Source organism: Rhinoraja longicauda, chromosome 37 (assembly GCF_053455715.1).
Source record: "Rhinoraja longicauda isolate Sanriku21f chromosome 37, sRhiLon1.1, whole genome shotgun sequence".
Taxonomy (NCBI): Eukaryota; Metazoa; Chordata; class Chondrichthyes; order Rajiformes; family Arhynchobatidae; genus Rhinoraja; species Rhinoraja longicauda.
In genome coordinates this window covers 6,365,893-6,388,794 of record NC_135989.1, presented here as the reverse complement: position 1 = coordinate 6,388,794, position 22,902 = coordinate 6,365,893, and the positions used below count along the sequence as shown (strand labels likewise).

The 22,902-nt window shown below is 49.5% G+C and overlaps 1 protein-coding gene across 1 annotated transcript in view; it reads right to left on the bottom strand.

The window, feature by feature from the left end:
- Positions 1 to 17,873, bottom strand: part of LOC144610573 (cytochrome P450 4F2-like) — a 32,900-nt gene extending 15,027 nt beyond the window's left edge. The window contains exons 1-4 of the mRNA XM_078429381.1: positions 17,740 to 17,873; positions 6,749 to 6,970; positions 5,118 to 5,262; positions 3,272 to 3,378 (exon numbers count right to left, since the gene is read on the bottom strand). Coding sequence (XP_078285507.1) covers positions 3,272 to 3,378; positions 5,118 to 5,262; positions 6,749 to 6,970 — 474 coding nt within the window. The 5' untranslated portion in view covers positions 17,740 to 17,873. The remainder of the gene's footprint in view (positions 1 to 3,271; positions 3,379 to 5,117; positions 5,263 to 6,748; positions 6,971 to 17,739) is intronic.
- Between the last annotated feature and the right edge of the window lie 5,029 nt (positions 17,874 to 22,902).

Here is a 22,902-nt window from a genome sequence, read left to right as displayed (position 1 = left end):
GGGAAATATAAGAAAATAACTGCAGGTGCTGGTACAAATCGAAGGTGTTTATTCACAAAATGCTGGAGTAACTCAGCGGGTCAGGCAGCATCTCAGGAGAGAAGGAATGGGTGACGTTTCGGGTCGAGACCCTTCTTGTGGCTGTGGTAGCGAGCCTGGGTCAAAATGTGGTCGTAGAGTAGGAGGGGAGGAGAAATCACAGAGGGGGAGCATGTTGCTAAACTCTCTTCGAAGAGAGGAGGAGAACTTCTTCAAAGTGGACATGGCTTTGTCCCGCCCCGCCTGACATTGGACTGATCCTTCCTTTGTCCCGCCCCCCTGACATCGGTCTGAAGAAGGGTCTTGACCCGAAACGTCACCCATTCCTTCTCTCCTGAGATGCTGCCTGACCCGCTGAGTTACTCCAGCATTTTGTGAATAGGCACAAGAGGGGAACATCGTCGAGTGACCCAGTGCTAGTGTGCACGGGCCAGAGATACAATCACCTGCTGCTTATCGGAATGAAAATCTCCAGGCGAAAATCAAAGAGAGAATAAATCAATGGAACCGGACGGGAGATTTGCTTTTCTGAATCGACTTTGCCGCTCCGAAACTCTGGAATCACCGAAACACAAAAGGCCAGAGGAACTCAGCGGGTCAGACAGCATCTCTGGAGAAAAGGAATAGGTGATGATGGTTCTTCACTGAAGAAGGGTCTCGGCCCCAAAACGCCACCTGTTCCTTTTCTCCACAGATGCTGCCTGTCCCGCTGAGTTACTCCAGCTGTACGGTTTAAACCAGCGTCTGGACTTCCTTCCTGCAGGTAACACAACTTACCGTGAGGTCATTTCACAACAGAGTTGAGCATGCAGTGAGGGCTGGGCACAGATCAAAAGCAACCGTGTGGTAGAGGTGGCAGATTAGGAAGTGCAGGCACTGGGGAAACATGGATTTGCTCCAAGCTGCTGAGCTGCATTAGAAAATGTGAGTCAGATTAGAAAGCCTGGGCCAGGTTAGAAACACCAAGCTGCTGCACAAAGATGGGTTTGGATTAGAAAGCACCCGACCAAGATTTGGAAAGGCCAGCGTTGAACAGAAGCTGGGAGCTTGATTTGGTAACAGTAGTTCAGAGGGGTTTGTTTCCAAAGGCTTGAACCTCAGACAGCAGTACTCACAAAGCAGCCTCTCACAAAAACAAACTCATTTAAGACTTCTCCGTACATTCCTAAGTGATAGGAGCAGAGTTAGGCCCATCAAGTCACTGGGAGAACGTAAAAACAGACAGACAGCACCCGAGGTCAGGATCGAACCGGGGTTTCTGGCGCTGTGAGGCAGCAACTCTACTGCTGCGCTACTGTGTATCTTAAATCACCCAGAGTTTGTCCAGTAACGCACGAGAACCGCGTTTAGCTGAAGGTCAGGGTCAGGAGTTGGATGTGTGAGGGTAAATACTTTAGCCCAGTGTCCACAGCGGTTGTATGCACAAGAGAGGCAAAGGAGAGAGACCACAGAGAGGCAGATCGAGGGGACGAATGGAACAAGCAGAGGAGGGGAAGCCAGACAGACACAAAAATGCTGGAGGGCAAATCACGGGAAAGATAAACGAGGGATATAGACACTGGCGTAGAGAGATATAGAACAATGAATGAAAGATATGCAAAAAAAAGTGATGATGGTAACAGAAACAGGCCATTGTTGGCCGTTTGCTAGGTGAGAACGAGAAGCTGGTGTGACTTGGGTGGGGGAGAGCTGGAGAGAGAAGGAATGCAGGGGTTACTTATAGACAATAGGTGCAGGAGGAGGCCATTCAGCCCTTCAAGCCAGCACCGCCATTCAATGTGATCATGGCTGATCATTCTCAATCAGTACCCCGTTCCTGCCTTCTCCCCATACCCCCTGACTCCGCTATCCTTAAGAGCTCTATCTAGCTCTCTCTTGAATGCATTCAGAGAATTGGCCTCCACTGCCTTCTGAGGCAGAGAATTGCACAGCTTCACAACTCTCAGGTTAGAGAAGCCAATATTGATGGAGGCGTGAGATTAGGTGTTGGCGTGCTCTCCCTCCCCAGCCTGACTCACTGAATGTGTGCCAGAGGTCAGGACCAGAAGGTGCCGTGCATTCCACCAGTGAATAATTAACCACACATGTAGAAGCAGGTTTCCTTTCACAACAAGCCGATAACAACCTAGAAAGGATGTCAAGCTACATGTGTAGGAAGGAAGTGCAGATGCTGGTTTACACCGAAGTTAGACATAGAATTGCAGGCGTAACTCAGCGGGACAGACAGCATCTCCGGAGAAGAGGCATAGGGGACATTTCGGGTCGAGACCCTCCTTCAGACAGAGAGCTCTCAGTCTGAACAAGAAGGGTCTCGACCCGAAATGTCACCTACTCCTTTTCTCCAGAGATGCTGCCTGACCCGCTGAGTTACTCCAGCATTTTGTGATACCTTCGAAGGGTGCAGGGAAGATCTAGGAGGATGTTGCCAGGACTCAAGGGTGTGAGCTGCAGGGAGAGGTTGAGCAGGCTCGGACTCTATTCCTTGGAGGGCATGAGGATGAGGGGTGGACCACTGTGCTGCCTCTAACTGCCCATCGTAACCCACTGAGCAGGCGTCCTCTCCAGCTTATCCCCACTGCCACTCCTCTCAGCTCATAGAAACATAGAAACATAGAAAATAGGTGCAGGAGTAGGCCATTCGGCCCTTCGAGCCTGCACCGCCATTCAATATGATCATGGCTGATCATCCAGCTCAGTAACCTGTACCTGCCTTCTCTCCATACTCCCTGATCCCTTTAGCCACAAGGGCCACATCTAACTCCCTCTTAAATATAGCCAATGAACTGGCCTCGACTACCTTCTGTGGCAGAGAATTCCACAGACTCATCACTCTCTGTGTGAAGAAATGTTTTCTCATCTCGGTCCTAAAAGACTTCCCCCTTATCCTTAAGCTGTGACCCCTGGTTCTGGACTTCCCCAACATCGGGAACAATCTTCCCGCATCTAGCCTCTCCAACCCCTTAAGAATTTTATGTTTCTATAAGATCCCCCCTCAGTCTTCTAAATTCCAGCGAGTATAAGCCTAGTCTATCCAGTCATCATAGACAACGGTGACGGAGGGTGGCGATGGTGGTCCCAGAGGAGGAAACCCTTTGCTACTCAGCAGCAGAGAATGCATGCCCAGTCTGGGAAAGATCAGCCCAAGCTAAGAAGATCCATGCAGCCATCAATACAACCTGCCACCTTATCACTAGATGTCTTCGGCCAACGTCAACTGACAGCCTGTACATACTACAGGCGCCACCAGAGTGCGATTGGTCGCAGTGCAGTAGAGAAGGCCATCGCCAGACCACAGATGGACGACATCCCCTATTCGGCCAGGAACCCACAAAGAGTCGGCTAAAATCCAGGAAAAGCTTCCGCAACGGAGTTGAACCAAATGCTGAAGCCGAAGGTACTAGAGTTGCATTATGGGAAGAGAGACGAGCCAATAACCCATCAACGACATCCATGTCCATAGGTGCCAAGGAAGAGCTTCCTCCTGGGCTCAGATCAAACTGGGCTGAACGGAAATGCCTCAACAGACTGAGAGCTGGTCCTGGTCGTTGTAAAGCCACTCTCAACAAGTGGGGTTATTTATATATATAGATACTGAAGACGTCATCTGCACATGTGGCACTGAACCACAAACTATGGAGCACCTATTGAGATGTCCTCCATTGGAGCACCAATGCAAAGCTGAGGACCTCGCAAATACTGCTAAGAGTTGTGTCCAGTTTTGGTTGAAACACAATATTTTTTTAGAGATTGAGACATATAGTGCAGAAACATGCCCTTCGGCCCACCGGGTCCGCGCCGCCCAGCGATCCCCGCACACTAACACTATCCTACACCCACTAGGGACAATTTTTACATTTGCCCAGCCAATTAACCTACAAACCTGCACGTCTTTGGAGTGCGGGAGGAAACCGAAGATCTCGGAGAAAACCCACGCAGGTCACGGGGAGAACGTACAAACTCCGTACAGACGACGCCCGTAGTCGGGGTGGAACCCGAGTCTCCGGCGCTGCATTCGCTGTAAGGCGGCAACTCTACCGCTGCGCCACCGTGCCGTATCTAGCGTGTGTGGACACGATAAAAAGTCGATGTGGATGGAACTATCATCCCAGGCAACCACTCCACTATTCTACAGTAAATCCCTCTCATTTGAGTTTGGCTTGATTGTATTCATGTGCGGCGTCTGATTTGATTGTGTTGAGCACAAGCAAAAGCTTTTCCCCGTATCTCGGTACACGTGACAATAATAAACCTAAACCCAAAGGTGTCGGGGGGTTACGGGGAGAAGGCAGGAGAATGGGGTTAGGAGGGAGAGATAGATCAGCCATGATTGAATGGCGGAGTAGACTCGATGGGTCGAATGGCCTAATTCTGCTCCTATTACTTATGACCTTATGCCGCTCCTAGAACTTATGAACTCATAAACATTACTTTTGTTCCATCCACACTCCACCTCTCTGCTACTTAAAACGAATTTCCCCGCTTTTCCTAGGCCTTCAAACGGAATCATTAACTCCTTTTCCCTCTCCGCAGATGCTGTCTGACCTGCTGAGTGTTTCCGGCACTTTTTTGCTTCAGTTTCCGAATGCTCTTTCGACCGTTTGTGTTTCCAGGGAGAAGAACACTGCAGGAAGACACTTGGCTAAATCCAGCGCCTCAATCGCTAAATAAACAGCTGGAAACATAGAAAATAGGTGCAGGAGGAGGCCATTTGGCCCTTCGAGCCAGCACCGCCATTCATTGTGATCATGGCTGATCATCCACAATCAGTAACCCGTGCCTGCCTTCTCCCCATATCCCTTCATTCCACTAGCCCCTAGAGCTCTATCTAACTCTCTTTTAAATTCATCCAGTGAATTGGCCTCCACTGCCCTCTGTGGCAGAGAATTCCACAAATTCACAACTCTCTGGGAGAAAAAGTTTTTTCTGACCTCAGTTTTAAATGGCCTCCCCTTTATTCTAAGACCGTGTGGCCCCTGGTTCTGGACCCCCCCAACATTGGGAACATTTTAACTGCATCTAGCTTGTCCAGTCCTTTTATAATTTTATACGTGACCACAATGTCTAAATCGTCAGAATACCTGAAGCCAGGACGACTGGTTTAATGTAATCGGGGTGGAACAGATGTATTATGTGTTTCAGTGGTCCAAAGCGGGTCTTCATGGTCAGTGGGAACTCGAGCACCAACTGGGCGATCTTTCTCATCCCTTCCTCATTTTGATCAACCTTCGTCCGAAAGAGCAAACGACACGTTAGAAGCAGGAGACAGTGAAGCGGCAAGCTGTACAAAGGGCAAGCTACACACGGGCATGGGAGAGCAGGAGGGGCGGAAAGGCAGGGAGGAGGGGAACAGTAAACACACACAACGACACTCAAAGAGGCCGAGGGGTGGGAGGGGCAGGGTCGACCCGATCCCCCCCCTGCATTCCCAAAAACTGTGAACTTGTGGCAGCACGGGTGTCACGGGGCTATGGGGAGAAGGCAGGAGAATGGAGTTAGGGGGCAGAGATCAGCCATATTGAATGGCGGAGTGGACTCGAAGGGCCTAATTCCACTCCGATAACGTGAACTTGTGAGAGAAAAATACTCTCACCCAAAGCGTGCGTAACAGAGACCCCTGTGTTCGGGCTAGGATGTCGGTGGGCAGTGGGATAATCACACCAAGCCTGTGCTTAGGGATAGCCTGCCCTGAGGTAGTGCCCCAAGGTGGCGCAAAAGCGGCCATTTTGTGCCTGGGTAGTGTGGCGGGTCCCACCGGGCCTCACGCCTCACTCTCCGCCCCCACACCTCCCCCCGGTGGTGGGAGTCAGGATAAATATTCATCATTGCTCTCTGGATCTGGTCCCCACCAGATCTCTGGCATTGGGAGGCTGTGAACTAGGGTTGCCAACTTCCTCGCTCCCAAATAAGGGACAAGGGTGATGTCATCGCCCCGCGCCCCACGTGACCTCACCCAGCCAGCGGCCACATGCTCCCGCTCCACCAATGAGACCTGACCTCCCGGAGAATTTTAAAAGATGTTCTTTGAAGCTGGTCAATATTTGACCCCATTGTTTTTATATTGATACCTGTAAATAACTTTTTTTACTGCCTGGGCCGGGAGGCGGGTACCTACACAACCTCCGTCAGGCGGCGCCCAGGGCTCCTGTCGGTGCCTACAGTATCCGGGCCTACATTGTCCGGGGCTACACTATCGGGGCCTACAGTGTCTGGGCCTACACTGTTGGGGCCTAGAGTGTCCGGGCCTAAACTGTTGGGGCCTACAGTGTCCGGGCCTACACTGTTGGGGCCGACAGTGTCCGGGCCTACACTGTTGGGGCCTACATTGTCCGAGCCTACACTGTTGGGGCCTACAGTGTCCGGGCCTACACTGTTGGGGCCTACAGTGTCCGGGCCTACACTGTTGGGGCCTACAGTGTCCAGGCCTACACTGTTGGGGCCTACATTGTCCGGGCCTACAGTGTCCGGGCCTACACTGTTGGGGCCTACAGCATCCAGGCCTACAGTGTCCGGGCCTACACTGTTGGGGCCTACAGTGTTCGGGCCTACACTGTTGGGGCCTACATTGTCTGGGCCTGCACTGTTGGGGCCTATAGCTTCCAGGCCTACAGCACCCCCCGGGCCTAATACGGGACAAGGGTGGTCCCGTACAGGATAAACCAATTTAGCCCAATATACGGGATGTCCCGGCTAATCCTGGTTGACTTCCTACCATCCCAAGGTGCCCCATGAACCAGTTTAGCTTCGGCGGGCCGTCAAAGCATTTCAGCCTCTTGGAATTCTCGCGGAAGTTCCTGAATAGGACCGCGAGCTCGAGCACGGACTTGATGGCGAAGATGAGGAGCAGGGTGATGACAGCACTCCACAGGCAGCTCCTCATCGAGCTGAAGTCCAAGGGCAGGAAGCCCAGAACCTGGTCCAGCACCAGCAGCATCTGTTGGGGAGACACAGAAACACACGGAGTCAGCCAGACACTTTTTACGAGGATGTTGCCAGGACTAGAGGGTGCGAGCTATCGGGAGAGGTTGAGCAGGCTGGGTCTCTATTCCAGGAGGATGAGGGGAGATCTTATAGAGGTAGGCAAAATCATGAGAGGAATAGATCGGGTGGATGCACAGAGTCTTTTGCCCAGAGTAGGGGAATCGAGGACCAGAGGACACAGGTTTAAGGTGAAGGGGAAAAGATTTAATAGGAATCCGAGGGGTTACTTTTTCGCACAGAGGGTGTATGGAACGAGCTGCCAGAGGAGGTAGTTGAGGCTGGGACTATCCCATCGTTTAAGAAACAGTTGGTCAGGTACATGGATAGGACAGGTTTGGAGGGATATGGGCCAAATGCAGGCAAGTGGGACTAGTGTAGCTGGGACATTGTTGGGCGGTGCGGGCGAGTTGGGCCGAAGGGCCTGTTTCCACACTGTATCACTCTATGACCGTCAAACCTGCCTTACACACCCATTGCAGCAGTCCACAAACCTCAGTCCCACACATGAAGGGAACACGGTGGCACAACGACAGAGGTGCTGCCTTACAATGGCGCCCGAGACCCGAGTACTGGGCAGAGTGGATGTGGAGAGGACGTTAACACTGTTGGGAAAGTCTAGGACCAGAGCCCATCGCTTTAGTTTCTTTTAAGTTTAGTTTAGTTTAGAGATACAGCACGGAAACAGGCCCTTCGACCCGCGCCGACCAGCGATCCCCGCACATTAACACTATCCTATACCCACCAGGGACAGTTTTTACATTTACCAAGCCAACTAACCTACAAATGATTTCTCCAATTTCAAGTACCTCCCTCTCTCTCTCCACCTCTCCCACTTTAGGCGGCCTGCTAGTTCCACCGCTGTTTCCCTTCGTTAGCACCTCTTCTCCAGCCAACAATGAGCCATTGTGGGCTCCACCCTTCCTTGGTCATCTGTTGCCGGCCCTGATTTGTTCTGGCCTTTTCCCACCTCCAGCTCACCCCATCCCCCTCTACCTTCAGTCGGAAGAAGGGCCCCAACCTGAAACGCAGCCTGTCCTTTTTCTCCAGAGATGCCGCCCGACCCGCTGAGTTACTCCAGCACTCTGTGTCTATCTTCGGCAATCCAACGAGCTCCACTGAGATGGAAATATTGGTGGAGTTGTGCTGCAATCTCTCGCCCAGCTAAACCCACAGGAAATAAAGGCAGTTCCTCATTTGTAATTTATGTCTCAACAATACTTGTAGAACTAGGTCGGTCACGGTGGCGCAGCGGTAGAGTTGCTGCCGCACAGCGAATGCAGCGCCGGAGACCCGGGTTCGATCCCGACTACGGGCGCCGTCTGTACGGAGTTTGTACGTTCTCCCCGTGACCTGCGTGGGTTTTCTCCGAGACCTTCGGTTTCCTCCCACACTCCAAAGACGTCCAGGCATGCCCGTGTGTCCCTGGAGGCCTTCAAAGTTGGCGGGATTTTAATTTGATAATTGTTTTGTTGTGTAAACTGCCGATACAGGCAGCTTTTGATTTGATCCCGTTACTACTTTGTTTGTTTGGTTTTGTTTTTGGAATAAAGTATTTGTTAATAATAATTGGTAAATGTAAAAATTGTCCCTAGTGTGTGTAGGATAGTGTTAATGTGCGGGGATCGCTGGTCGGCGCGGACCCGGTGGGCCGAAGGGCCTGTTTCCGCGCTGTATCTCTAAACTAAAAACTGTATGCTGACTCTGTATGATGACCCACTTGCCTGCATTTGGGCCATATCCCTCCAAACCTGTCCTATCCATGTACCTGACCAACTGTTTCTTAAACGATGGGATAGTCCCAGCCTCAACTACCTCCTCCGGCAGCTTGTTCCATACAAAGCTGGCTAAAAAGAAATCAAGGACACAGGCACAGCAGGAAGATTAAAATTGATCATGTACAACCCTACACTAGATACAATACAATAGAGTGAGACAAATAGAATAGGAGACGGCAATAATGCTGGAATCAGTTCAGAATTACACATTGGTGCAATGATAAAGAAAGCACATTAACATCTCCTACTACCTTGCAAGATTGGGGAGATTTAGTAGTCATAGAGTGATACAGTGTGGAAACAGGCCCTTTGGCCCAACCTGCCCACACCGGCCAACATGTCCCAGCTACACTAGTCCCACCTGCCCGCGTTTGGCCCATATCCCTCCAAACCTGCCCTATCCATGTACCTGTCTAACTGTTTCTTAAACGATGGGATAGTCCCAACCTCAACTACCTCCTCTGGCAGCTTGTTCCATACACCCACCACCCTTTGTGTGAAAATGTTACCCCTCAGATTCCTATTAAATGTTTTCCCCTTCACCTTAAGCCTTTGTCCTCTGGTCCTCGATTCCCCTACTGTGGGCAAGAGACTCTGTGCATCTTCCCGATCTTAGTGATCCCCATGATTTTATAATCTGAGAACGTACAAACTCCTTGCAGACAGCACCCATGGTCAGGATCAAACCTGGGTCTCTGGCGCTGTAAGACAGCAACTCTACCGCCGCGCCACCGTGCTGCCCCAGTACACCGACAAATACTCCCTTGAATTTCTACAGGTGCAAAATGGAGAGCATATTGACTGGTTGCACCACGGCCTGGTTCGGCAACTCAAATGCCCAGGAACGAAGAGGGTTGCAAAACGTGGTGAACACTGCCCGGTCCATCACGGGTACTGACCTCCCCACCATCGAAGGGACCTACAGGACTCGCTGCCTCAAAATGGCCGCCAGCGTCACCAGAGACCCACACGAACCCTGGCCACACTCTCATTTCACTCCTGCCATCGGGAAGAAGGTACAGGAGTCTGAAAAAGGTGACCTCCAGGTTAAGAAACACCCCCAGGTTGTAAACCAGGTTTAAGAATAGCTTCTTCCCAACAACAATCATGCTCTTGAACTCTACAAACACTAAACTAGGAAATATGGATTGGCTTGGTTGTACTTTGAGCTTTTTATATTGGAGTTATTCATTTATTGATCTTTCGGTTTATCGTATGTTACCTATGAGTATTGTGCATAGACGTCTGTTATGCTGCTGGAAGTAAGTTTCATCGTTCCGTACATCTGACACTTGAACACTCGTAACCTTTGTCTCGAGTGACATTTTACACACTTCTTGGTCTTGTGAAATGTGCAATTAACAATGTTAAAAATTACACTGCTGTAGTAAAAATTCATGTGTTATATAATCTCAATTAAAGCTTGATTGCTCTGGTGATTTGTGGCACAGAACACAGAGGTTTGATTAGTAAGGGTGTCAAGGGTTATGGGGAGAAGGCAGGAGAATGGGGTTGGGGGGGAGAGATAGATCAGTCATGATCGAATGGCGGAGTAGACTAGATGGGCCGAATGGCCTAATTTTACTCCTATGACTTATGAACTTATGAACACTGCTTTCATTCACCTAGCCTGGGCTTCCCACCCTAGAAGAATTTGTCAGATACTGAACAATAACTCAGTGTAGGAAAATAACTGCAGATGCTGGTACAAATCGAAGGTATCACAAAAAGCTGGAGTAACTCAGCGGGTCAGGCAGCATCTCAGGACAGGTGGAATGGGTGACGTTTCGGGTCGAGACCCTTCTTCAGACTGATGAACAATAACTCAGGATGCCTTTAAGTGCACAGAGAAGAGAATTCCCTAAGATAGACACAAATGCTGGAGTAACTCAGCGAGACAGGCAGCACCACTGGATAGAACAAATAGGTGACGTTTCGGGGCGAGACCCTTCTACAGACTGAAAGTCACAGGAAAGGGAAAGGGGAGATATAGACAATGATATAGAGAGATATAGAACAATGGAAGAAAGATATTGAAAATAGTAACGATGATGAAGGAAACAGGCCATTGTTAGCTGTTGCTGGGTGAGAACAAGAAGCTCGTGTGACTTGGGTGGGGGAGGGGATGGAGAGAGAGGGAATGCCAGGGTTACTTGAAGGTAGATAAATAAAAATTCATACCGCTGGGGTGTAAGCTGCCCAAGCAAAATATGTGATGCTGTTCCTCCAATTTGCGTTTAGCCTCACTCTGGCAATGGAGGAGTCCTTGGACAGAAAGGTGCGTGTGGGAATGGGTAAGGGTATTAAAGTGTTTAGGAACCGGGAGATCAGGTAGGTCCAGGCGGACTGAGTGTAGAATTCCCTGTTGTACGACTTTGTGAACATGACTATGATTTGATTGCAGGAGTATAAAGGTCTTGCACAGGTATACAGACTTTGAACAAGACTTCTGAAGAAGGGTCTCGACCCGAAACGTCACCCATCCCTTCTCTCCTGAGATGCTGCCTGACCCGCTGAGTTACTCCAGCATTTTGTGAATAAGCACAAACATAACAGTCCATACATAAACAGTTCACAGCAGCAGAAGAAGAAGAAGGGTCTCGACCCGAAACGTCACCCACTGAGACGTCTCCTGAGATGCTGCCTGACCTGCTGAGTTACTCCAGCACTTTGTGAATAAATACATTGGACAAGGCAAATAAGGGCGGCACGATGGCACTGCGTTAAAGCTACTGCCTTACAGCGCCAGAGACCCGAATTTGATCCTGATTATGGGTGCCGTCTGTACAGTTTGTATGTTCTCCCTGCGACCACGTGGGTTTTCTACGGGTGATCCGGTTTCCTCCCACACTCCAAAGGCGTACAGGTTTGTAGGTTGAATGGTTTGGTAAAATTGTATATTGTCCCTGGTGTGTGTAGGATAGTGTTAGTGTCCTGGTCGGCCCGGACTCGTTGGCCTGAAGAACTTGTTTCCACGCTGCATCTCTAAACTAAACTAAACTTGCATGAAAACGCTGTGGGTGTGGCTTTGACCTTTACTCAACAGGCAAGGGCGAAAAGGGTCACCAAACCAGTTCCAAGGTTTGCTCGGCTCGGTGAGATTGAGTAGACAAGCCCATACACCCCACGGTACAGAATATGTAGGCAGTCCTAGTTTTGATATTAATAGGTGACTGAATAGGTGACGTTTCGGGTCAAAACCCTTCTTTAGACTTCTTCAGACAAAGGTTCCCACCCGAAAGTTCATCTATTCATTTCTCCGGAGATGAGGCCTGACCTGTTTAGTTACTCCAACACTCTGTGTCTTTCATTTGGGGCGGCACGGTGGCGCAGCAGTAGAGTTGCCACCTCACAGTGCCAGAGACCCGGGTTCGATCCCGACTACGGGTGCTGTCTGTACGGAGTTTGTACGTTCTCCCCTTGACCTCGATGGGTTTTCTCCCAGTTCTTCAGTTTCCTCCCGCACTCCAAAGACGTGCAGGTTTGTAGGTTAATTGGCTTGGAATAAATGTAAATTGTCCCTAGTGTGTGTAGGATAGTGTTAATGTCGAAGGGCCGAATGGCCTCCTCCTGCACCTATTGTCTATTGTAATGTGCAGGGATTGCTGGTCGGTGCGGACTCAGTGGGCTGAAGGGCCTGTTTGCGCGCTGTATCTCTGAACTAAACTAAACTAAATTAGTTTATTAATCTTGTGTATACTGAGATACAATGTGAAAAGTTGTTTGCATGTTATCCAGGCAGATCATAAATATATAATCACATTCAAAGTAGACAAGATGGGGGAAACAAAGTACAGAATAGTAGGTTGACACAAAATGCTGGAGTAACTCAGCGGGTCAGGCAGCATCTCAGGAGAGAAGGAATGGGTGACGTTTCGGGTCGAGACCCTTCTTCAGACTGATGAAAGGTCTCGACCCGAAACGTCACCCATTCCTTCTCTCCAGAGATGCTGCCTGAGCTATTCCAGTATTTTGTGTCTACCTTCGATTTGAACCAGCATCTGCAGTTATTTTCCTACCCTCCTATCCAAGTACAGAATAGTGTCACAGCTTGGGAAAGTGCAGGTAAAAAAGTGCAAGGGCCGCAATGAGGTGGGTTGGGGGATCGGCTACACCCTCAGCAAATGAGAGGTCCATTCAGTCCGCTATCAGTACACTGATAACAGCAGGGAAAAAGCTGTTCCTGAATCTGTTGGTCCGTGCTTTCAAGCTTTTGCGTTTTCAGCCCGACAGGAGTGGGGAGAAGAGGGAATGATGGGGGTGTGGGTTCTGATGTATGAGACTGCGGAGGTTGCTATCTTGATTGTTGTTGGAGAATTTGGGTAGGTATGTATCAGGAAAGGTTGAGAGCAGTATGGGTCAAATATGGGCAAATGGAACTAGCTTAGAAGGACATCATGGACAAGTTGGGCTGAAAGGCTTGTTTCCTTATTTTACGACTGTGTGACTTTATGGTCTGATTGCAGGAGTAACAAAGTCTTTTACAGCTGTACAGAGCTTTGCCGAGATCACACCTGGAGTATCGTGGGTCTGGCTTTGATCTCCATTTACTCACTGGGCAAGGGAGCAAACGGTCACCAAACCAATTCCTGAGATGGTGGGTTAGTTCCGGGAGGAGAAATTAAAAAAGGAAGACTGAATAAGGGTCTCGAGCCGAATGGTCACGCATTCCTTCTCTCCAGAGATGCTGCCTGTCCCACTGAGATACTCCAACATTATGTGTCTATCTTCATTTGAAACCAGCATCTGCAGTTCCTTCCTACACAATATAAAAACAAGCCCCATATTCCCCAGAGTGCAGAAAAATATAAGGTAATCTTGGTACGGGTAGAGATATTGGTATTGGCTTACGATTGTCACGTGCGATGCAATGGGAAAGTTTGTTTGCTTGTTATGTGGGCAAATTATATGATTACAATCGAACCATATCCAATTACAACAGGTTAGGCAAAAAGGGAAAGGAGACAAAGTGCAGAATATAGTTTTACAATTACAGAGAAAGTGCAGTTAAACGTCAAGGGCCACTGGTTCCCAAGGTTCACTGGGACAGCGCCAGCACGCTACTCTCTAACATTACCAGAATGCAGGTACGGTCATCCAAATACACACCCAGCAAAGATACAAATAACGACACCAACTCTGTTTGAAAGGCAAATGACCCAGTGAGCCAGGGCGGCAGAGTGGCACAACTGTAGAGTTGCTGCCTTACAACGTCAGAGACCCGTGTTCGATCCTGAGTTTGCACATTCTCCCTGCGATCCCGTGGGGTTTCTCCTGGTGCAGTGGTTTCATGTTCATAAGTTGTAGGAGTAATAAACAATAGACAATAGGTGCAGGAGGAGGCCATTTGGCCCTTTCGAGCCAGCACCGCCATTCAATGTGATCATGGCTGATCATTCTCAATCAGTACCCCGTTCCTGCCTTCTCCCCATACCCCCTGACTCCGCTATCATTAAGAGCTCTATCTAGCTCTCTCTTGAATGCATTCAGAGAATTGGCCTCCACTGCCTTCTGAGGCAGAGAATTCCACAGATTCACAACTCTCTGACTAAAAAAGTTTTTCCTCATCTCTGTTCTAAATGGCCTACCCCTTATTCTTAAACTGTGGCCCTTGGTTCTGGACTCCCCCAACATTGGGAACATGTTTCCTGCCTCTAACGTTTCCAACCCCTTAATAATCTTATACGTTTCGATAAGATCTCCTCTCATCCTTCTAAATTCCAGTGTATACAAGCCTAGTCGCTCCAGTCTTTCAACATATGACAGTCCCGCCATTCCGGGAATTAACGTACGCTGCACGTCCTCAATAGCAAGAATATCCTTCCTCAAATTTGGAGACCAAAACTGTACACAGTACTCCAGGTGCAGTCTCACTAGGGCCCTGTACAACTGCAGAAGGACCTCTTTTGATTTAAATTATTTTTGGTAAAAAAAACCCGTGCCACCCTAAATTCTTACTTGCAGCAGTACAACAGGTCTGTAAATACGAAGATCGACACAAAAACAAACAGCTGGAGCAACTCAGCAGGTCAGACAGCATCTCTTGCCTGAAGTCTGAAGAAGGGTCTCGACCCGAAACGTCACCTATTCCTTTTCTCCGGAGACGCTGTCTGACCCGCTGAGTTACAATAGACAATAGACAATAGGTGCAGGAGGAGGCCATTCGGCCCTTCGAGCCAGCACCGCCATTCAATGTGATCATGGCTGATCATTCTCAATCATATCATATCATATCATATCATATATATACAGCCGGAAACAGGCCTTTTCGGCCCACCAAGTCCGTGCTGCCCAGCGATCCCCGCACATTAACACTATCCTACACCCACTAGGGACAATTTTTTACATTTACCCAGCCAATTAACGTACATACCTGTATGTCTTTGGAATGTGGGAGGAAACCGAAGATCTCGGAGAAAACCCACGCAGGTCACGGGGAGAACGTACAAACTCCTTACAGTGCAGCACCCGTAGTCAGGATCGAACCTGAGTCTCCGGCGCTGCATTCGCTGTAAAGCAGCAACTCTACCGCTGCGCTACCGTGCCGCCCTCAGTACCCCGTTCCTGCCTTCTCCCCATACCCCCTGACTCCGCTATCTTTAAGAGCTCTATCCAGCTCTCTCTTGAATGCATTTATAGAACTGGCCTCCACTGCCTTCTGAGGCAGCTCCAGCTTTTTGTGTCTGTCTTCGGTTTAAACCAGCATCTGCAGTTCCTTTCTACACAGGTCTGTCAATACAGTATTCAATGGATAACATACTGAACAAACTAAATGAAAGTTCAATAAATCAAAAAATAAAACACCAGTATTAGTGCAAAACAAAACAAAGTCCTAAATCTATCCAGAGATGCTGCCTGTCCCGCTGAGTTACTCCAGCATTTTGTGTCCATCCTTAATGTCTAGTGCAACCAAGACTGTTGGCAGCTGTTTGTAATGTTCAATAGCCTGATGGTTGTAGGGAAGAAGCAGACCATGAACGTGGAGGGCAGGAAGATGTCCAGTCCTGTTGTACATGCGGGGACATTATAAGGCTCTCACTTTCAACCAATAAATGTTGTCTTTTTCAAAAAGGTTGACCATTTGGGCTTTAGGCTGAACGATTAGGCAGTAAATTATTCAACATTTATCATTCTTATGGGATTGGACAGGCTAGATGTAGGAAAAACGTTGCCCATGTTGGGGGAGTCCAGAACCAGGGGTCACAGTTTAAGAATGAGGGGGAGGCCATTTAGGACTGAGGTGAGGAGAAACTTTTTCACCCGGAGAGTTGTGAATCTGTGGAATTCTCTGCCACAGAAGGCAGTGGAGGCCAATTCACTGGATGTTTTCAAAAGAGAGAGTTAGATTTAGCTCTTAGGGCTAACGTAATCAAGGAATAGGAGGAAAAAGCAGGAACGGGGTACTGATTTTGGATAGACCCATTCCTTCTCTCCAGAGATGCTGCCTGACCTGCTGAGTTACTCCAGCATTTTGTGTCTATCTTCGATTGAAACCAGCATCTGCAGTTCTTTCCTACTGATTTTGGATGATCAGCCGTGATCATATTGAGTCTGAAGAAGGGTCTCAACCCGAAACATCGCCCATTCCTTCTCTATAAGAAAATAACTGCAGATGCTGGTACAAATCGATTTATTCACAAAATGCTGGAGTAACTCAGCAGGTCAGGCAGCATCTCGGGAGAGAAGGAATGGGTGACGTTTCGGGTCGCGACCCTTCTTCAGACTGATTCCTTCTCTCCTGAGATACTGCCTGACCTGCTGAGTTACTCCAGCAATTTTGTGAATAAATACCTTCGATTTGTACCAGCATCTGCAGTTATTTTCTTACAATATTGAATGGCAGTGCGGGCTCGAGGGGCTGAATGTCCTACTCCTGCACCTATTCTCTATGCTTCTAACATTTGACTGCTGCCACCCATTGCTTGTTTACCATAAGACATGCTGATGCGGCTCTCTAACCACAGCGCCTGTTGTTGACATGTGAAACCTTCACGGACAGACACCAAATGCTGGAGGGTGGGGGAGGGGGTGGGGGAGAAAACTGCAGGTGCTGGTTTACACTGAAGGTAGGCACAAAATGCTGGAGGAACTGAGTGGGACAGGCAGCATCTCTGGAGAGAAGGAATGGGATGTGTTTACATACAGAATGCTGGAGTAACTGAGTGGGTCAGGCAGCAACTCTGGAGGGAAGGAGTGGGTTGTGTTTACCTACAAAATGTTGGAGGGGGAAAGGAAATTGCAGATGCTGTTTTAAATCGAAGATAGGCACAAAATGCTGGAGTAACTGAGTGGGTCAGGCAGCAACTCTGGAGAGAAGGACTGTGTTGTGTCTACCTGCAGAATGCTGGAGTAACTCAGCGGGTCAGGCAACAACTCTGGAGAGAAGGACTGGGTTGTGTCTACCCACAAAATGCTGGAGGGGGAAAGGAAATTGCAGATGCTGTTTTAAATCGAAGGCAGACACAAAATGCTGGAGTAACTGAGCGGGTCAGGCAGCATCTCTGGAGAGAAGGACTGGGTTGTGTTTACATACAGAATGCTGGAGTAATTGAGTGGGTCAGGCAGCAACTCTGGAGAGAAGGAATGGGTTGTGTCTACCCACAAAATGCTGGAGGGGGAAAGGAAATTGCAGATGCTGTTTTAAATCGAAGGCAGGCACAAAATGCTGGAGTAACTCAGGCAGCAACTCTGGAGAGAAGGACTGGGTTGTGTCTACCCACAAAATGTTGGAGGGGGAAAGAAAACTGCAGATGCTGGTTTGCACTGAAGGTAGGCACAAAATGCTGGAGTAACTCAGCGGGATACTCCAGGCAGCATCTGTGGAGAGAAGGAGTGGGGGACATTTGGGGTGGAGCCCCTTCTCCAGGCTGGGGTTGTTTGTTTGTTTGTTTGTTTGTTTGTATGTATGTAAGAGCCAGGTGTCCCACACTGAGGCTGGTTGTCCTACCTTGGCCAGTGTCCACAGCAGTCGCCCTCGGGGGGATGGGGTCCAGGAGAGGAAGCCCGGTGGCGGCGGGGCGGGCGGGCGGGCGGGGGACTGACTGACTGTGCGGCCGCTCGGGCCGCTCTGGCCGCGCCTATCCTGCAGCCCGGCCCCGCCTCGGCCAATGGCCGGGCCAGTCCCCCGCCCCCACCGCCCCCTCCGCCCTCCCATTGGCCGGACGCGGCATTGACGGTGCGCTCGCCCAAATGGGCGGGAGGTGGCGGCCCCGCGGCCCGGGATAGGACATGGTGTAGACCGGGATAGAGTGGGGTAGAGTGGGATAGGACATGGTGGAGACCGGGATAGAGTGGGATAGACCGGGACAGAGTGGGATATACCAGGGATAGAGCGGGACAGGACATGGTGGAGCGGGATAGACTGGGATATACCAGGATAGACCGGGATATACCAGGATAGAGCGGGATATACCAGGATAGAGCGGGATAGACCGGGTTAGATGGACCAGGATAGAGCAGGGTAGACTGGGATAGGACATGGTGTAGCGGGATAGAACGGAGTAGAGTGGGATAGAGCAGGGTAGACCGGGATAGACCAGAGTAGTGCGGGATAGATGGACCGGGATAGAGCGGGGTAGACCAGGGATGGACCGGGATAGGACAAGATGTAGCGGGATAGATCAGGGATAGATAGACTGTGATAGATGGACCAGGATAGAGCGGGATAGAACATGGTGTAGCGGGATAACCCGGGATAGGGACAGCCCAGGACAGGGACATGGTGGAGCGGTATAACCCGGGATAAGCGCCATCTGGGAATGGGCAGACGGAGAGCGCGATAGCCCAGGTCTGTGGCAAGCCGGCACAGGGACACCTGGTCCGGGATAATATGTAGCGGGAGAACCTGAGATAGGCACAACCCAGGAATGGGACAGGTTGAGCAGGATAAACCGGGACTGGGTCAACGTGTAGCGGGATAACCCGGGATAGGCACAGCCTACTGGGACAGATGGTCCGGGACAAGGTGAAGAGGGGATAACCCGGGATTAGGACATGGTGTACCTGGTTAAACTAGGATTAGAACCAGCGGAGAAGGACAACTCGGGATGGGGACAAGGGGATGGACACAAAATGCTGGAGTAACTCAGCGGGCCAGGCAGGCAGCATCTCTGGAGTCAGAGGAGAGGGAAAGGAGAGGTATGAAAAGAAACGTAGAACACATAATGACTTGACTTGACTTGAAAGATATGCAAAAAGACAGATCAAAGCCAGCGCAATGATTAAGGAGAGGTGGAGCCCACAATGGTCCATTGTTGGCTGTGGGGAAGGTGATAACTCAGCAGGACGACAATGAAAGTAGTACCACGAATAGGGTGGGGGGAGGGATGGAGTTGATCGGCCATGATCATATTGAATGGCGGTGCTGTCTCGATGGGCCGAATGGCCTACTCCTGCACCTATTTTCTATATTTCTAAAATGTGACCGTAGAGAGAGCAGATGGAATCAGAGAAGGGTGCAGTGAGACAGAATGGTGCAGAAATTGTAATTGTGAAAGTCAGCCCGGAAGTAGGACAGGCAGAGTGAGTTCTGTTTTCATTCTGTGGAAACAATGAACTGCAGATACTGGTTTAGGAAAAAAAAGACACAATGTGTTGGAGTAACTCAGCAGGTCAGGCAGCATCTTACAATACAATACAATATATCTTTATTGTCATTGTACAGGGGTACAACGAGATTGGGAATGCGCCTCCCATACGATGCAATAAATTAATTAGCTAGTCAGTATTAATTTAAACAACCCAATGAAACAAATTAGAACAGTTTTAAAACAGAATAAAGTGCAAGTAGGTCTGTGCCGGTTCACTGTGCGATGTGACCATCCGGCTCAGCAGGACCGGTTCATAGCAGCTATGGCCCTGGGGATGAAGCTGTTCCTGAGTCTGGAGGTGCGGGCGTAGAAGGCCTTGTATCATCTGCCCGATGGTAGAAGTTCGAACAGACTGTTGCAGGGGTTGAAGAGTCTTTGTGGATGCTGGTGGCTTTTCTGAGGCATCGTGTGTTGTAGATGCCCTCCAAGGCTGGTAGCTGTGTTCCGATGGTCCTCTGAGCTCTATGGACTACCCGCTGAAGAGCTCTCCTCTCTGCCTCCGTGCAGCTGAGATACCACACAGGGATGCCCTGTGTTAGGATGCTCTCTATGGTGCAGCGGTAGAAGGTCGTCAGCAGCTGTTGGGGTAGACCCAGACTTTTTCAGTGTTCTTAGGTAGAAGAGTCGTTGCTGGGCCTTCTTGACCAGCGCAGCAGTGTTATTGGACCATGTTAGGTCCTCCGAAATGTGAGTGCCCAGAAACTTGAAGCTGGACACTCTCTCCACACTGACCCTGTTGATAAAGATTCTTTGGAGAACATGAAGTCTGAGGAAGGGTACAGACCTGAAACGTCACTATCCATGTTCTCCAGAGGTCTTGCCTTAGCGGCTGAGTTACTCCAGCACTTTGAATCTATGTTCGGTATAAACCAACATCTGCAGTTCCTTCCGACACAGTTGGATACACAGTTGGATACACAGTTGGATACACAGTTGACTTGAAGGGAGGAAACACAGGTGGTGATAGAGGGTTGTTTGCCAGACTGGAGGCCGATAACCCTGGTGCAGGGTCCAGTGTTGTTCATTACATATATCAACGATTCAGTTTTCTCTCTCTCTGTGCTATCTTGACCAGTGTTATTCCGATTCCTTCCTCCCAATTGTCTGGTGCTCCGCGCATGAAGGAACTGCAGGTGCTGGTTTAAACCGAAGAAAGACACAAAATGCTGGAGTAACTCAGCGGGTCAGGCAGCATCTCTGGAGAGAAGGAATGAATGGGTGATGTTTCAGGTGGAGACAATAGACAATAGACAATAGACAATAGGTGCAGGAGTAGGCCATTCAGCCCTTCGAGCCAGCACCGCCATTCAATGCGATCATGGCTGATCACTATCAATCAGTACCCCGTTCCTGCCTTCTCCCCATACCCCCTCACTCCGCTATCCTTAAGAGCTCTATCCAGCTCTCTCTTGAAAGCATCCAACGAACTGGCCTCCACTGCCTTCTGAGGCAGAGAATTCCACACCTTCACCACCCTCTGACTGAAAAAGTTCTTCCTCATCTCCGTTCTAAATGGCCTACCCCTTATTCTCAAACTGTGGCCCCAGCCTGCCCCAGCATTTTGTGCCTGACTGGACCTCCCCCTGTTTACCCCCTGGCCCCGGCATGTGTGATGACTGAGCACATTCTGAATCCCTTGTTCTGCTTGCCGTCTCCATTTCCTTCTCTCAATTGCTTTCTGACTTCTCCTCTCAACTTCCTGTAGTCAATCAGCTTCCCGTTTCTGACCAGCCTAAAATCTGCCATATACTCTTTTGTTACAACCAATCTTTTTGATCCGCTCTGCGTTTAATTTAACTGCGTCCCCTCTCGGGAACGATAACTGAGACGTGTCGAAACGTTTCAAGAGAGAGCTAGATAGAGCTCTTAAGGATAGCGGAGACAGAGGGTATGGCGAGAAGGCAGGAACGGGGTACTGATTGTGAATGATCAGCCATGATCACGTTGAATGGTGGTGCTGGCTCGAAGGGCCGAGTGGTCTACTCCTGCACCTATTGTCTATTGTAATTTAGTCTGTCACCCTTTCTCTTTAATTTCCGTCCGTCACCTCTGCCTCCATTTCTTTTTCTACAGGGAGTCCTCACCATCCAGTGATGACCCCCCCTCCCTCTCCTCTTTGGGCTCACCAGTCTATCCTTCTACCCTCTTTAAACCTTCAATCTGAAGAAGGGTTCTGACCTGAAATGTTTTTCTCCAGAGATGCTGCCTGACCCGCTGATTTACTCGCTGATGTGCGTTTAGAGTCATAGAGTGATACAGTGTGGAAACAGGCCCTTTGGCCCAACTTGCCCAAACCGACCAACATGTCACTAGACAATAGGTGCAGGAGGAGGACATTCGGCCCTTCGAGCCAGCACCACCATTCAATGTGATCATGGATGATCATTCTCAATCGGTACCCCGTTCCTGCCTTCTCCCCATACCCCCTGACTCTGCTATCCTTAAGAGCTCTATTTAGCTCTCTCTTGAATGCATTCTGAGAATTGGCCTCCACTGCCTTCTGAGTCAGAGAATTCCACAGATTCACAACTCTCTGACTGAAAAAGTTTTTCCTCATCTCAGTTCTAATTGGCTTACCCCTTATTCTTAAACTGTGGTCCCTGGTTCTGGACTCCCCCAACATTGGGAACATGTTTCCAGCCTCTAACGTGTCCAACCCCTTAATAATCTTATACATTTCGATAAGCTGTCACAGCTACACTAGTCCTACCTGCCCAGATCACTCCAAACCAGCATCTACAGTTCCTTCCTACACTATCAATGTACCCGCCTAACTGTTTCTTAAACGTTGAGATAGTCCCAGCCTCAACTACCTCCTCTGGCAGCTCGTTCCATACACCCACCACCATTTGTGTGAAAAAGTTACCCCTCAGATTCCTATTCAATCTTTTCACTTTCACCTTAAATCTATGCCCCCTGGTCCTTGATTCACCTACTCTGGGCAGGAGACTCTGCCCGATCTATCTATGGCTAATTTAACATCTCAAATGAAGTTGTAGTTTCACTTGCCAAGCTTTGATTCCATTTTACCCAGGCCAGAGGTGTTCTAATCTCATCGAATTTATCCCTGCACTAATTAATTAGTTTTCTAGTGAAATGGTCTGCATCATTTTCCATGGCTATTCTAAACAGGATATTGTGATCGCCATATCCTGGATATTCTCCTATAATTTTGTCCCATCTATAAGACCCTCAGGCATAGTGGAAGCAGGCCATTCAGCCCAGCCAGTGTGCCCTGTCATTCAATCCCGGCTGATCTATTCTTCACTCTCAACCCCATTCTCCTGCCTTCTCCTCAAAACCTTTGACACCCTTACAAATCAAGAACCCATCAATCTCTGCTTTAAAAATGCCCAACGACTTGGCCTCCACTAGGGGTTGCCAACTTCCTCACTCCCAAATACGGGGCAAGGTGACGTCAACGTCCCGCGCCCCACGTGACCTCATCCAGCCAGCGGCCATGTGCTCTCGCTCCACCAATGGCGGCCGCCCGGGCCAGGAGGCGGGTTGCTACGCAACCT